Source organism: Sprattus sprattus (assembly GCF_963457725.1).
Source record: "Sprattus sprattus genome assembly, chromosome: 2".
Taxonomy (NCBI): Eukaryota; Metazoa; Chordata; class Actinopteri; order Clupeiformes; family Clupeidae; genus Sprattus; species Sprattus sprattus.
The window spans coordinates 13,009,799-13,027,033 of NC_137921.1; the positions used below are offsets into that span (position 1 = coordinate 13,009,799).

General features: G+C 45.3%; 1 protein-coding gene across 1 annotated transcript; it reads right to left on the minus strand.

Moving 5' to 3' along the window:
- Positions 1 to 1,399: 1,399 nt before the first annotated feature.
- slc6a17 (solute carrier family 6 member 17) lies at positions 1,400 to 12,873 on the minus strand (the record flags this gene model as incomplete). Its single annotated transcript, XM_080833141.1, has 11 exons — positions 1,400 to 1,768; positions 2,584 to 2,746; positions 3,254 to 3,413; positions 4,103 to 4,295; positions 4,622 to 4,814; positions 5,219 to 5,460; positions 6,010 to 6,120; positions 6,770 to 6,951; positions 8,051 to 8,177; positions 10,314 to 10,471; positions 12,573 to 12,873. The coding sequence occupies 11 exons, from the start codon at positions 12,871 to 12,873 to the stop codon at positions 1,400 to 1,402; spliced, it is 2,199 nt and encodes a 732-aa protein (XP_080689267.1).
- Between the last annotated feature and the right edge of the window lie 4,362 nt (positions 12,874 to 17,235).

Consider the following 17,235-nt stretch of genomic DNA (forward strand, 5'->3'; position numbering starts at 1 on the left):
GAAGAATCTCAGTTTTTGAAATACATTACCTTTCACAGACTACATCTCTTATTTCCCTTGCGCTAATTTTAACAATTTTTTTTCCTGACGACTGTTTTCCACAATGGACAAACATTAGAGTGAGACATTTTAATATTTGCCTATGAATGAAAACATGCTCTATACCACTCTGTGGGTCTTAAGATGTGTTGGCAGTGACTTCAGGGCATGTATATAGTATCAGGAATAGTGTATTATAGTGTTATTTTCTTGAAAGGTCTCACCCTTTTGATGGCTATCTGTACTTTGGTACGGGAGACATTGCATTTTCAATCAAAAGTCTGTCTACTAAAACTACTAGATGTCTAAGTTATTGAAGATACACACCTCCAGACACTGGCAACTCACACGATACTGCCAAATGGGTGGATTGTGTTAACACAGACTACTGACGAAAATACTGAGCAACCAAAGCTCTGCTAAAATTGTTCCATCATGTTTTTGTTTATGTTTAAATGTGCTTGTGCAGGTGTCTATGTACTTAAAACATTCCAACATTTGGGGAACCCTTTCCAATCACATCCAACGTTCTTTACAAAGGCCCATGCACAAGTTCCATTTGGTAAGGCAACAGAGCAAAGCTATGCTGTGGAAGAGAAGCAGAACGAATCTCCATCCTTTCTACAGCACGTTGTGAATTATAATGGCTTACAAAAAACAATCCTTGCTTTTTCCTTTCTGTTCATTTGGGGGGAGAAAAAGGCTCAAAACAGTGAGACCTTTCTTACTGCTGTTACGACACCGAGACAACCCCTTTCAAGGAGACTGCATTGTCTGTGCGGTGTGAAGATATATATTGCAGTGTTTTGGGACACCTTACCCTGAGCCGATACACATATATATATATATATATATAGAGAGAGAGAGAGGGGTGGGAGGGCATGGGCCTGGCTGATATGACATCTCTGTAGCTCTGAATTCAAGTGGCTAACATCTCCACACTGCCTGCAGTGCATTTCCAACGCCGACAGGAAGTACTGCCAATCTGGCTTTGAACAGCACAGGGTTAGAGTTAGCGTTAGCAGCACAGGTCCTCGGGAGCGGAACAGGAGGGGCCGAGTTGGGCGTGGGGACTGGCTTGTAGCTCTCTGCTAGACGCAGTTTGCTTATTTCTGAGCACTTGTCTCATTTAGGGGTAAGGTGTGAAGAGTGCTGTGACATCTCCTTCTCCCCTTCGCCCTTTGTCTGCCTGTTTGTCTGTGTCTAGTCTTTGTCTGTCATTCCGTCTCACTCACTCGACTTTGTGTATGTTTGTGTGTGTGTGTGTGTGTGTGTGTGTGTGTGTGTGTGTGTGTGTGTGTGTGGTGCTAGGACATGTGTCGGCGTGTGTATGTGTGTGTGTGTGAGGAAGATGGAGGAATCATAAGTCGGTCTTGGGCCCTGTGTTGGTCTGGCTGCTAGTGCCATAGCCGAGGCTGGATATGGAGGTGGTGGTGAGCTCGATGGGGGAGGAGTTGCCAGGCCCCAGGTAGGCGCGGTGCGAGGGCATGGGCGAGGGTGTCTCGCCGGGGTTTTTACCGAGGATGAAGCGTGATTCGTCCTCCTCCAGGTTGGAGATGTCCTTCATCATACTCTTCTTGTAGGAGACGGACAGCTTGTTGGAGCCGTCGGGGATCAGGTGGAAGTGGCGGGCGATGAAGACCAGAGGGAGGGGCAGCATGGCCGCCACGACCAGGGAGAAGCACATGCCGAGCGCCCATGGCGGGTAGCTCTGGAACTGCTCCATAGCCTGGGGATTCATAAGAAGCGCCATGGGAAGAAGCTTTAGAAAAGGAATATTCACCAGTTTGTGCACACAGGGCCGGACTGGACCACATGTGTAGCCATAGATATGGAAATGAAAATAAGCTTGTGTTAGATTAGAGGCGCAATGACTTGTAGATGTATTGCAATTTGCAGGTCAAAGCAACACAAATGCACTAAAGAAATTGAAGTTCAAATTCTCAATGAGGAGATAAACCTACTAGTTGACCTAACCAGATGCAGGACACTCACATAAGGGAGGAGGGGACACTGACATAAGCAAGGAGGGGACACTGACATTAGCAAAGAGGGGACACTGAGGGGATACTTAAGGGACACTGCCATTAGCAAGGAGGGGACACTGAGGGGACAATGACATAAGTGAGGAGGGGAAACTGACATAAGTGAGGAGGGGACACTGAGGGGACACTGACATAAGGGAGGAGGGGACACTGACATTAGTAAAGAGGAGACACTGAGGGGACACTGACATAAGAGAGGAGGGGACACTGACATAAGAGAGGAGGGGACACTGACATAAGTGAGGAGGGGAAACTGACATTAGTAAGGAGGAGACACTGAGGGGACCCTGACATAAGCAAGGAGGGGACACTGACATTAGCAAAGAGGGGACACTGACATAAGTGAGGAGGGGACACTGACATTAGCAAAGAGGGGACACTGACATAAGTGAGGAGGGGACACTGACATAAGGGAGGAGGGGACACTGACATAAGTGAGGAGGGGACACTGACATAAGTGAGGAGGGGACAATGACATAAGGGAGGAGGGGACACTGACCAGCTCTTGCACCCAGACGTTGTATCCAGGCGGCTTGACAGCCATCTCAATGAGGGTGGCGGTGATCAGAACGATGAGGCAGAACGGGGACACATACTTCCACATGTAGAAGTAGAAGGCGTACGGCCGAAAGCCCAGCATGTCCTCCAGGTCCTGCATGAACCTGCACGCCCAGTGATGGGTGTGGGAAAGATGGGGGTCAGTCAGTGTAGCAAACGTATGAACCCATCTGTAAATCGACTCCTGTGACACTCATACACTCCCTCTGAATGGCTGACAATTTTTCCCGTGTTTGTCCATCAGTAAGAGAAGATGGAGGCAATGAACACAGCATATTAACCTATGGTCTGTTCTTTTTAAAAGGAAGTATCATCGTTTTTCAGTAATTCCCTGCACTTCGGCTGTGTCCATAATTGTCTCTAGAGAAGTAAGCTGATCAGTATCTCTATAACCGTAGTTACTGGAGGTAAAGCCTTCAGTAGGCCCAATCCCCTTTGACAGTTATATTCTGGTATCTCTGTAACCGTAGTTAATGGAGGTAAAGCCTTCAGTAGGCCCAATCCCCTTTGATAGTTACAGTACTGGTATCTCTGTTACCGTAGTTACTTGAGGTAAAGCCTACCGTAGTTACTTGAGGTAAACCCTCTTTGACAGGAAACAGCCTCCTCACCTTTTGCTGCCATAGATCCAGGCCACTGAGATGTTCTCGAGGATGACGACTATGGTGAGTGGCAGCCCGGCAGAGTAGTCATCAAACATGGTGACGAAGTAGTTCCCAGAGCGCTGCACGAAGAGAAGGCCACAGAAGAAGGCCACGGTGCAGCAGCCCACTGCAGAGGCAAAGAGCACAGAACAGAAGGGTCACATCCTACACACAGTCTGCAGAGGGTCACATCCTACACACAGTCTGCAGAGGGTCACATCCTACACACAGTCTGCAGAGGGTCACATCCTACACACAGTCTGCAGAGGGTCACATCCTACACACAGTCTACATAGGGTCACATCCTAGACACAGTCTGCAGAGGGTCACATCCTACACACAGTCTGCAGAGGGTCACATCCTACACACAGTCTGCAGAGGGTCACATCCTAGACACAGTCTGCAGAGGTGCCAGACGTCAATTCAGTGCTGTTAGCCACAAGAAGGAAAGCATCAGAGGAAATCTGGATTCAACTACAATAGAAAAGGGGATTTCTGAGAGGGCATTTGATAGCTTCTCACACACCCTTTGGTAAATGGTCAATACGATGTGATTGGGTAGGGTCACTGATTTGAAATCAGAACACTTTTACAATGTTTTCTGTAAATCCCATCACATTCCAGCTGCGATAGATTAGGTGTAAACCTACTTGGCAATAAATACAATTCTGATTCTGATGATGTAGTGTGTGTGCATGTACTTGGTGAAAGAGATTATAGTGGGTAAACTGTGTTGTTGACTGCTGATAAATCAACCATATGTACATCTGTAATGGACATAGCTTTGAGAGATGAAGTGGCAGAAGAGGAGCTCACCTGTCAGGTATTCTTTGCGCACCTTGAACGTGTCGAGCACCGGCGTGGTGATGCCAGTCATGGTGCCGATCATGCTGCCCAGGCCCAGGTTGATGAGCATGAAGAAGAACATGACGGACCAGAAGGGCGAGGCTGGAAAATAAATCATAGCCTCTGTGAAGGCTATGAAGGCCAGGCCTGTGCCTTGTACTGACTGGAGACGAGAGAGACAGACAGAAAGACTCAAACAGGGGCGATAAAAGAGGAAAAACATCTCAACCTTTTCAACTAAGTCACAATAAAACAAAAGTGGAAAATTCCACCTCTGATAATTAGAGCTATGGCATGCTGTGGATTCTCACAGGCATCAAGCCTGCAGATTTCACAAGAAGCTCTGTGTGCAAAGACTGTGTGCAAATTAACGAAAACCAATGGCAGACAAAAACTAATAAGGAGGTGCTTTCTGGATGTGCAATAAAACACCTTTGCTATTCTGTGCTGTGCTACAGAAAGCAGCCCTCTTTTTAAAGAGGTTCCTACCTTGTTGAGCTCATCTTCTAGGAGGCATGCGTCAAGGCCCAGCTGGTCAAAGCTGTCCCCTCGGACCGTTTTGATGACACCGTACATTTCGCCGTAATCCTCGGTGGTGAGGTGTGAGAAGTTGACGTTTGGAGGTATGAGGTCGTGACTCAGCACCCCTGTGTTCAGGAAGCCCAGAATCTTCTCTGCATTACTACAACAGGGAGAAAGAGCCAGTCAGAACCATTTACTAAACCTTTTTGTTCAGGCTTCAGACCTTGTTTTGGTAAAACACGTATTAATGTTACACATATTTTGTGTTCAAAAGTAAGTATTATATATATAATTTTAACAGTTAAATAAACATAAAATGAGGTAGATGAAAGCTTGAGAGCTCATCTTAAACATAACATCGTTTGCGACCATATAAAATGCTCAACATAGCTGCTTAGTAAGCAGGTAATAAAGGAACAGTAGAGGAAGTCCTTTGTGCATTAATGGTGGATCAACTCACAGAACATCAGAAAAGACAAAATAAATATGTATGTGAATTATATGAAAGATATAATGTCATGGTCTTGCATTGAATAAATCCGGTTAGTGCCTGATCTCACTCACTCTACTACGCATTTCTCATTCATGATGTTAGCCTTGAAGCCGAGCACGGCGAACACCACCAGCGTGGCCAGCACGGAGGTGATGAAGTTGATGGTGGACACCAGCACAGCGTCGAAATGGCAGTTGTTGTCGCGCTTGTTGTAGCTGGAGAAGGCGATGACCCCGCCGAAGCCCAGGCCCAGGGCGAAGAACACCTGGGTGGCTGCCTCCCTCCACACCTGCAGCTCCAGCATCTTCTCCAGCTGGAAAGTATGGGGAAGAGACGCGTGATGAACCACACCACAAAACCCAACATATACAACAGTATGTGCTAATGATTCTTTTGTGAACGTCTCTAGTCATGCACCATTCTACTGAAGATGCAAAATTCAAACTCTTTTTCAGAACAGGACAACAAAAACCTGGAACAAGATTAAAAGATACAAAGAGAAGGTATCCATTTCAATTATTTAAAGGCCTTTGGAAGGCTGTTCAGAGTATTGCTGCAAGCATAAAATTCACCACCAAGGGGCGACAAATTCCACACTGGTTTCTGAACCGGGGAGGGCTGTATGAAACCCGTGAAAGGCAAATGAATCTCTGGAGTACTGACTCTACACAGTGGTTGTGCATATGATGCAAGACCACGCACAGCATGAGAGTAGTGCCGCTTTATGTGGTTGTATAGGTGTATGTGCAGTTTTTCAGTGTGTATTGCAACTGTGTGTATACATGTACATGCCTACCTCTATAGGTACATGTGTGTGTGTTTGATAGAGCACATCTGCTCTCCCCGCATGTCCCTGCCTCACCTTTGGCGTGAACATATGGGCAATTCCATCCACTGCCCCTTTAAGCATGAGCCCGCGCACCAGGAAGCAGAAGAGAACCACGTAGGGGAAGAGGGAGCTGAAGTACATCACCTGACCATGACGAAAAACACATCACCACGTTACTATGGATACTGAGGGCAGTCCATTTGTATTCATGTTCACAAGGCACACGTCAATCGACCTCTCAGGAGACACCTTCTTACAAACACTAGAAGACTAGAACACCGTGGTAGACAAAGATGAAGACATTGTATAAGGGAAATAAACGAAAGCTTTTGAACATTTCATTGTTTAGGTTTATGATTTCTAGGGTGCTGATTCTATAAATAATAAATGATGGTACCACTTTAAAGTGACTCGGTTGACTTAACATGTTGTGTTTTTTTTGTGTCCTCACGTGTACTGAGGTTAGTCTTGCCAACTATTTTTAAACAGGGCATTATTTATTGACTATCAAACAATGGCGAAAGATGACATTTCAACAATGACAAATGTTTTCTTTTTCTAGATGACAAAACGTCTATTACAATACAGTGTAATTGTGCAATGTTGAGTTTATACATTTTCTACCGTCCATTAAGACCAACCAAAATGTTATGTTGCATCAAGAAACCGAAATTTCCAGGCTTCAGGGCGAGACCCTTATTACCAGAGCGCTTTACCCTCTGATGCTCTATCATACTAATCTTAATCTTCTGGCAAAGACATCTGCAGTAATGTCACGCCGTGGCGTCTCTACCTTTCCAGAGGACTGGATGCCTTTGATCACAGCCAAGCAGACGATTATCCAGGCTGCCAACAGGCACAGCACCATCTTCCAGTTCAGGCCTCCGCTGTGGTCGATGGTGCTGGTGATGTTCAGTGTTTGACGGTACCAGAAATATGTCGTCGCCGAACTCTTCTCGCACTCAGGCTCAATATCTACAAATGAGAACAGAATAAGGACAGTTTTGCCTGTTGTTAAACCAAACTTGTGTAACTTAAACACAAGAGGGCCATCATGGTCATTCCACATTACCTGTTAGGACATTAATGCTTCCTTACCCAATGTGCATTCTCAGCAGATACATTTAAATGTTCGTTTTTGGTGGGCCCACAGCAAACAGCTTCAACCGCACCGTAATTTAGGATGTGGGTGGGCAACCGTATCCTCACGTGCCTAGCTTAGCTACTGCTATGTAATCCAATTTTGTATGAGAACATCACATAAACAATTCAATCATCTGAAGACTTAGGTCAACTGATTATAAAAAAAAATTTGGACGAGATAAACACTGAATTGACCCCGAAGCGACTGACCACTACAGAGTCCTTTGCTCTGTCCATGGGATGAAGTGCTTAAATGCAACATATATATACCACAGCATGTGTACGTATATAAGGATTCACATAAGGACATTTTGAATTTGATCAGCCCTTGGAGCATCTTCTCTGAACTGTACAACCTTGTGTATCTACTTGCGGCCATAAGCAGTAGTGTGGAGTGTGGAGTGAATATGGCTGGAGGCCAATGTCTCTGTCCGAACCAGTGAGGGCACCTGCCAATCACATCCGCAGCACAAAGCATCCTGGGAATGAGTATTCCCGGATTTCTCTCTCTTGACAGCCCAGCGAAAAAAAGAACTTTGCACATCAAAGCTGCAAGTCCAGGCGAAAGCTGCGTTATCGCCACGGCACTGAGCATCTCCGGCCTACAGTCAGCAGAAAGACAGCTGCTCTCAGCGGAGAGCATTAGCGCACTGAATACCTAGTCTGGTGATACGCTCTCACACACACACACACACACACACACACACACACACACACACACGCGCGCGCGCGCACACACACACACACACACACACACACACACACACACACACACACACACACACACACACACACACACACACACACACACACACACACACACACACACACACACACACACACACACACACACACACACACACACACACACACACACACACACGGGGAGGCAGCCCAAGCGTGTGCTCTCTGCATCTGTTTCCATACTTACAGGCCTGGGTTCCATTCCTCCGGATGGGGCACTCGCTCCATGGCAAAGGGTACTGGAAGGACTGGAAGAAGTAGAAGATGCTCCAGCCGATGATGACGTTGTAGTAAAGCCCCACAAAAGCACAAACCTAAGGGGGAGGGAGGGGGAGGGGGTTAACACTGTTAAGACTGAAATTGTCAATTTCTAGTTCATGCATCAGTATGGACACGGCTAAGTAATTTCCCTTCCAGACACACTGAGCTTAAATACAGCAGCCAAAGAGAAAACTGTTATTCACAACATCTATTCTTGCTACTCAAACTGATCTAATTTGGACAAGCAGAACCTGTGTACTTCTGCCCAGATGCTATATAGGCATGTTATATGAATTCTGGCTCTACATTCCTATTCCGTCATACAGATCAGAGATCTTCGGAAAACTGGGCTATTCAAAATCCATAAATTTGCATTTTGTCCGATCTCTCTTCAAGGGATTCCCAACATCCCTAAACAGCAAGACGTCCATTTAAATAGCAGTAGCCATAACAAAGAAAGTCTGACTGCTCAACTACAACCAAAGCACTACTTAAACACTCAATCACTGACACAACATCACAGTCACCCTCAAAGGCAACAGCATTACCCTACATAACAACTGGTTAGCTAATTGCCCCGATCATGTCAACACATCATGTCAGACAAAACTGTCATAAATAAACCACACTGTATACTTTATAACTGGTTTACCCAACTCTATTTATCATCATTTTGTTTTTGCCATGCCCTTGTCATTAGAAGCTATAGTCTGTGATGTCAATTTTCTTGTATTTTCAATAAAGTAACAAAACAAATTAAAAAGAAGTAGTAGATACAGAGTATTATGAATAAAAATAAAATAAAATAAAGAAATTATACAAAATTCTGTTGATGAAGGAGCACCACCAAGTCTGTTTCCAGAACGTGCCTGCCTGTCTCGGGGGGGGGGGGGGGGGGGGGGGGGGGGGGGGTGAGGTGCGTGTCATTTCAGTGGCAGGGGATGCGGTGGGTTTGTCTCTCTCTCCTGCGCTGTCCCTGGAGAGACGTGAGAGTGAGGGCCTGCGTCACACAGCTGCAGTCACAAGCTCTCTAAATTATTAAAGTGCGCTCGCTCTAAGCCCACTCCGCCTTCCCCGCAGGATATTTTTAGCCACTCTCTCAGCTCTCCAGCTCCACGCTCACCTTACCCTGTGCTACACCACCCAGCTGTCAGTCGCAGACAATACTGTCTGATTGTCTGTCTCTCTCTCCCTTCCTCTGTTTCTCTACCTCCCTCTATCTTTCTCTCTCTCTCTCTCTCTCTCCCTCTGTCTCTCCCTCTCCCTATGTCTGTCTGTCTTACTCTCTCTGTCTCTCTCCCTCTGTTGCTCTCTCTCTCCCTCTCTGTCCCTTCTCTCTCTCCCTCTGTCTCTCTCTATCTCTCTCTCTATCTCTCTCTGCCTCCAACAGGAACTACAGTCAGACTCCCACCTTAGAGTGCCAATCAAAATGTGTGAATGGTAAGAGCGCTGTGGGCGTGAGGTCAGACTCAGACAGTAGTGTCTGTCTTTACTTTACCACAGTCTCATCCTCAAGCACAATTATCACAGGACACAACATGTTTCTCTGACCACATCTGGGGAGTTGGGGTGATAGGAATAGCCATAGCCCCATTTTGTCAACACCCTTTCTAGCCCTGACCAGACCTGCTGGCGAAGCAAAGCACAATGCACCTGCTTTGAACTCGAATCACACGAGGACATTACAGGACCATAACCTTTCCAGAGAACCAGTATCCCTCCAAAAGCTGGCAACGTAGGGTCACGTGACTTGCACTATGGATGATGCCTCATACGTGGCTGCTCTGGGTGCAGGGACAGTTTCCCTCAGGGCAAAGCATTGCATAACTCCATAAACTGGTGTTGTTCCTCTGACCCCTTCAAACAACACATTAAAGCCTCTTGCTGCCGCGGCAACCACTGCGCAGCACATCTGTCCCTGCTACAGCTTTGACACCAGCAAAACACTGCCAGGGGCTTTTGTTTAGCTGGTGGGATGATGTCACGACAAGGCCAGGGGGGGTGTAGTCATGACTCATCCGAGCCCCCGTGCCCACCCCCACACTCCTCCACACACGCACGCACGTACACAAAAACACACACACACGGGGTGCTGTGAAGCTGTGAAAGGCGTGGGATGTCGTTCCTAAAGATCCAAAGGCAGCCACCTCTGTGTCACCAGGAGAGCGTGTCGCTGCTCGTTAGCTCACCATTAAGCTGGAGACGCCGATGCCCCCCAGCCGAGGGTACACGTAGTTCCACACCCCGATGCTCCCGCGACGGATCCGCTGGCCCACCGCCAGCTCCAGAAAGAAGAGTGGGATACCGATGAGGAGGAGGAGGATGAAGTACGGGACCAGGTACGCACCTGGGAGAGATGGAGGGTTCAAACTTTGGCCATCATCTTCATACATTTCAATACTACACAAATTAGTTGAACCTCAGAAAGATATTTTTTTTTTTAAATAATCAACCCAACCAATCAATTTTCTTCAAAAAATAAAAAGAATACCCACACAGACGCTTCTACAAGCTTCATACCTATGATCATGCGACCCCCTACAGACCCCAGTAAACCCCTAACCCATTGCCACTGCTTTTGGCCTTGGCAGCGTACCATTAAGGTTACTGCTATCCCTTCTTTTACTAAAGACAAGCGTTCAACTCCAGCTCTGTTTTACCATGGACGAGAAATAGAATTTCCATGTTGATTACACCTTTTATTTCTTCAAAGCCTTCAATATGGATATTTATATGGACTCTTTACGTGCCCCAATCACTTTTTTACCAAACTTGATTTGACCTGATGAAAGGCACCATGACGACAGTTGCTTTCATCTGGAGAAAATTGGTTTGCCTTGAACCCTACCCTCCCACGCCATACAGGGCAGTAATGTTTGCTGTCAAACAACACAACCTCATGCTTAAACAACAAACAACACTAATACACGAGCCTTATGATTTCAAGCGAGGGAGGCTGTTTGACTGTGATAAGGGGCTATTAAAGTAAGGCTGACTGATTAGGAAAATGAAAACAAAATTGATTTGATGGAGGTCTCATTTGATGACTCAGTGTTTCTCTGTTGGGCTTCTTTGTTATTCACACGGGTGAGAAATAAAAGGGATATTGCAGGTCTGGCGCTAAAGAGGAAAGCAGGGGAGAGGGGGAGGGATGGAGGGAGGGCAGATGTGGAAATATGGAACCAGTTGGGATGTCATTGGATGGCTGAGGCTCCATAGTTACCAGATGGGGCCGGGCCTGGGAGAGAAGACTATTGTGGTGTCATGTTTCACTTGAAGTCTCACACACATGCGCGCACACACACACACACTCACGCATGCACACACGCACAAACACACACACCACACAAACAAACACACACACACACACACACACACACACACACACACACACAAACACACACACACACACACACACACACAAACACAACCACACACTCAAGACATATGCGGTACACTGTCACACAATAGTGGTGAAGGCTGCACATATAGAAATGGAGAATACAAAAAAAATGGTTGGCTAAAAAAAATGAGCATAAACTCTGGGACTCAGTGTGCCTCACGAGAACATTTGTGAGAGTTGGGCGCTAAACGAAGATCTGGGATAAAGTCTGTCTGTCACTGGAGGATGGCCAGGAAATCACAGTCACAGTTCTCAGCTAATGTGCTCCTCCAGCCAAATGTGAGCCATCTTCTGAGTGAGAAAATGGACTGGGAGAGGACAGGAGTTGATAACACCCACACACCTATTAATTCCTCCACGGAAGGCAGACAGTGGCAATATTAGCCAGTGACACACTCCTTGTTGTACCCATTAGCATGACATCACAATCTATGTCCATATAAGGTCTGATGGACTATGGGAATACATCAATTTATCTTAATGACGTCACGTTAAGGTCACCCCTTTATTGCCTTAGGTAGGAATTGATGGGTCCTTTCTCACAAGCCTTTTCATCAAGAAGATAGTGTCATGATGTCATGTTCCTATGGTGACTGTCCTTCGTAAACAATGCAAGCTGTATTTCTGTGACTCGGAACAGGGCCGACGTGTTATTTATGGTTGCTATCTTGGGGGCGCTGCGCCACATATCACAAAGGCATCCTTCCGATACGGGGAGCCTGACAAACCAGCCAGAGACTATGCCAGAGCGTAAAAAGAGTTGTAGCGGAACAAGAATGAATAGTGTTACTCGTGGCCCTGTGTCGATCACGTACAAATAGCCATGGGGCTGAAATGGGTTTATATTTCAGATGGTCAAAGGACAAAAATAGCCATGCTTCCGGCACAGTCAGCCGACCCCATCGTGGTTTGTAACATAAATCTCCTGGCTTTTCTCCAGGTCGTGTCAACAGGGCCAGCAGTTCAATACTCGAGCTTAGGAGAGCGATAAACACAGCATCTTTGTTACACACGTCAGACAAAAAAAAAAAAAACTGTGACTCACCTCCACCGTTCTTCTGGCACAGGTAAGGGAAGCGCCACACGTTGCCCAGCCCCACGGAGAAGCCCACCTGGGCCAGAATGTACTCGACCTTATTGTTCCAGGCCGGGCGTCCGTCCTCTTCGTCGTCGGGCGAGATGTCGGGCTGCTTGGTCTTCGGCACTTGGCCTCCAGGGGGCACGTTGACGCTCATCTGACTGGTCTTGTAGTCCAGGGGCGCCTCCAAGGCCAGGAGGTCTGCCACCGACTCTGTGACATTGTCTTTGCTCTGCTGCCGCAGGGCCACTTTGCTCTGCTTCCTCATGATGACGAGTCTCTGCGTCAATCAAGAACGTGCTTAGGACCAAGCTAGTAGGCGGTGTCCTGTCGTGCCTTCAGTCTGATGTGCTTTGGGTTGTGCTTGCTGGGTTCTGTTCATTAGAGACACAGGAGAGATGATAGACTGAGGCACAAGTATGACTGAGGTCAGAGCTAGACTTTTGACGTTTGGTAAAATATCTGGTGCTTACTGTAACTTAAGGTGTCCAACAACCAACTACTTTTGAGTGAGAGGCTAAACAAACAAAGACAGGCTATTAACTAGAGGCCTCCATTCTTAGTAGCTGACTAGTAGTGCTTTCCGACCCCAACCATCCCAGCCACAGTCATTTTACCATCCTGCCATCTGGCAGACGGTACGTAAGCATACGGACCCATACCAACAGATTCAGAGACAGTTTCTACCCTCATGCCATCAGGATGCTAAACTGCCCTACACCCCCTCACACTTAATATAAACAACTTCATGCAACTTGCACTTGAATTTAATTTATATCTTCTTTATCCTGTCTTTTTACTTTCTTTCTAGCCTTTAAATTCTTGTACCTAATTTATAATTTTTCAGTTGAGCAGACACTTGAGCACAAGACATTGCATTACTGATAAATGCCCTTTTTATGAGTGCATGACAATAAACTTGAAACTTGAAAAATCTCAAGTCTGAGGTTGATTATTTGTAGTGTCAACAGTGATATTTCAGCCATCGTTTCCTGTGATTGACAACACAGACAACCAATTAAGAGCGGACCTGACAGATTTAAAGAGTGCAGTCGGCTAGCTAAGTGAACAAAGTGAGCCCGACGGGGTCATGTGAGGCTGGCACTATTGAGTTTTTGTCTGAAACTAGCACATCACAGCCAACAGGCTGTTCTGGCAAACACCACAACTGAGCAATGAACACTGCTAAATCCTACCTAGCTTGTTCATAATAATAGAATAATAGAATAATTAAGACCTTTGTCAGGTTTTTAAACTAACATGCATTTCAGCAACATGTTTAGTGACACAATGTCAATAAAGCTTTTTATTTGTTATTTTTATTTTTTTAATGTACAGGGTATGGTACCCAAACCACAGAAATACATAGTGCAGAACCTTGGTGTCTAGTTAGAACAACAGGTGTGTTTATCTCCCCTTTACATCACTATTAATTTGAGGATACTAGTACTGTAAAAGGTAGCTAACTACAAAAACAGTGAAAACCTACATGATGTCACTTAAAGTTAAGATAAAACATGGTTTTGTTGTTAAGATGGAGTCTTCATGCTTTGAAGCTGGTCAGGCTCAAAAAGAAACAATCCTTGCAAAGTAAGTCTAGACATTTAAGTCAAATGGATAAACCCACGAGAACTTCTATATCTTGAAACAATGCTGTCTGCTTACTGAAATGAAAGCTGAGTCCCATGCTGGTCTGGGGATGACCTGGCAGTGTTATGGCAGCTCCTGGATAGCAGGGGAATTTGTCACAAGTGTTCCGACTCTCTAATGCCTGAATTCATCATCCTGTGAAATTGTGCGTGTTAAACTAGATGGAGGCATTCAGTAAAGCCATAAATCCCACCGAGTGATCAGTAGCCATTTCCAGGGTAAAGTTGTTTTAGTCCACAGATAAAGGAACAAGCCTGCACAAGGCATTGGCTAAGCAGCCATGCATCTCTACACTGACTTACTATCAATTGAAAGTCACATGTTAGCAAACACAAAGAGGTCCTTAAGCTTAACATAAGCAAGACAGGGTAGATGTTATTTTTGACTGCCCTACTTTATGCCACACTGGTATTTTGCATATCTGTCAAGAAGGCCACTTAATACACAGCACACCCAGGTAGACGATAAACTGATTACACGGATACCTCTATATGTCAGTCCCTTGGGTGGGGACGTATGAAAGAAGTAGATGTTATAGGTGATGATATTTAACCAGAGCAGAGGCAGGCCAGTGAGATTAGCAGGCTCACTGGGATCACATGTGCACGGACTTCATAAGGAGGTGGCTGGCCCACCCGTAGCCCAGCCCGGCTGCACGCACATTGCATTCCATGGCAACTCCAATTTTGCTTTGTCACGACATGGTAAGGCCAGCTTATCACCTTCACACGATCACTTGGCAGGATATTACCTTTGCCTAAATTGCATCAATTTGAAGATTCCGTTTATCTACCACGCACACTGGCTTAATGCGTTTCAGTGTAGGTTTCAGAATAAAATGTAAGAGGGTTTGGCATTGAGCACATAAAGTGCCATAAAAAACACAGTACAATGTGGAAAAAAGGTTTGAAATCAGTAAACTTCGGCATCGGATCATGTTTACAACAAATCCCAAGTTTAGCAAAAGCTATGCATCGCATGAGAGCACTGCTGATGACAGATGATGCAGTACGCCTCAGAAAGGTCTTCAGTCAAGAGCCATACTGCAGAGAGGCCCAAGGACAGGGACTCCTGTGGTATTCAAACATTACCTTAGAGCTGTTGACATTTGACTGACATTTTGTGTACTCATATGAAACTGCGCTTAAAATGCATATTAGGTATAAGATACTTCTTGAGGTAGTGCTATAAACCTGGAATATTTTGATACTTGTGAAGCACCACTTAATATTGTTCTCACCATAATGGAGCCTATCATCTTGAAATTTGCACAAGGTAATTATTACTCCTCTGATTAATAATACTACTTCAAACTGTGATGTTGGCAAAATAGAGGATCAGGTTCCATCAAGTGCCATCAGAGAGGGATGAGGAGTAGGATTATCTAGTGCGGTTGCTAGGCAATAGTATTGCACAAACTCTCCTCCCCTGGCTGCTTTATCTCAGCCCAGAGAACTCTTGAGTCACAGTCATTGTTCTTAACTGACAGCTTCAGAGAGATTGACACATACCATTAACTCTTCAAGGAGAGATAACAGAAACAATCTATACTGTGAAGGGGAAAGTGCAGTCAACCTGACAAATCAGTACAGGGAAGAGAGAAACAGGTAGGCTACATTAGTGGACATCAACAAACCATGATATATCTCTGTCAAACTCAGTCATCTCTGAATAGCATTGTGGAACCCAGGTAAACCCTTCAGGTTAATACTATTTCCATCATATAAATGAATATACTCTCAGACACATTTCCTTTTCACATAATATCCTGTATACTACACAGGTTGTCTGCTTAACCTATTTTAAACGAGTTCCTGCATTGGTGTTGATGCAGGCTACCTGCAAGCCTGTCTTTGGAGTAATACCTTGCATGGCATGGTTTTATTTACATAATAGCAACAAGTCAGTGATAAGATGAACACTAGAAGTTCTTTCTATAGACAAAAGGGGGCCCTACTTTCACTAATTATGTGTCATATGTATGTCATATTTTTTATTTAGGTAGGCCTAAAAACCAGTCAAGTTCCCTCTACAGACTACATAGAGACTACAACTCTGAGCGCAATATCACAACCTGAATGTAAATGGTTCAGTAATCAGTAGTATATAGGCCTAGATGAGGGGGGGAAATGAATGAATAGGTACCAGACAGTCGTCACGCGCTTCGTGAGCACCGCTGTGCGCTGGGATTTTGAAGCCAATTAAGGAGTATCTTGTCAGCCAAACTGACAACAAAAACTGAATATTGATTGCCGCAATATTCATGCAAAACATCTTGACTCTAACTGTAGGTGCATTTTTTTTTGTTTCTTTCAGTGTAGTCGCAGACCATAACCAGACGAGCCGAGATGGTTCGCTGCATATTTAAACAGCATGCTTTGTATCCTACTCCTAAAACGTATACTAAGGGAGATGCGCAGGTGTGTAATTAAAAAAAACAAAACATATAATGTGTCTTTTAGAGCAACGTTACTTATGTGCGTTGTACTTGTGCAGGTAATGTTGACCTGACGCATTTCGGTTAAAACAGATAAGACGGTATGGTCGTCACGACCATCATTGTCAAGGTCAAGTTACGATGCATTTCGACTGCTCGCTCCTATGGTGTTAATTCAGTCACCGGAAACAATTTACGCAGGCCAGGACAGTTACAATGACAGCGTTAAAATGTCACACCTATTTAAGTAAACTTGAATTTGTAAAGGCGTGACAGCAGGTGCTGACATACACTTCTGAAGCAATGTAGGACAACATCGGTCATGCCAAATGTTTCAAAGCGCAGAGCTCAAAGCCGAAGTAAGCGAAACCGTACAATAGTTCATTCAAAATAACGACACAGGAGCACATCGATAGGCTACACAAATTGATGTCCTTCCCATCTATTGTAAACATACTAATTTGTCATGTAGCAACAATCCTGCTTGTATTTTGTGTCTTCACGTATCTACATTTCATCTCAATGGCTACATATCTTACCGTA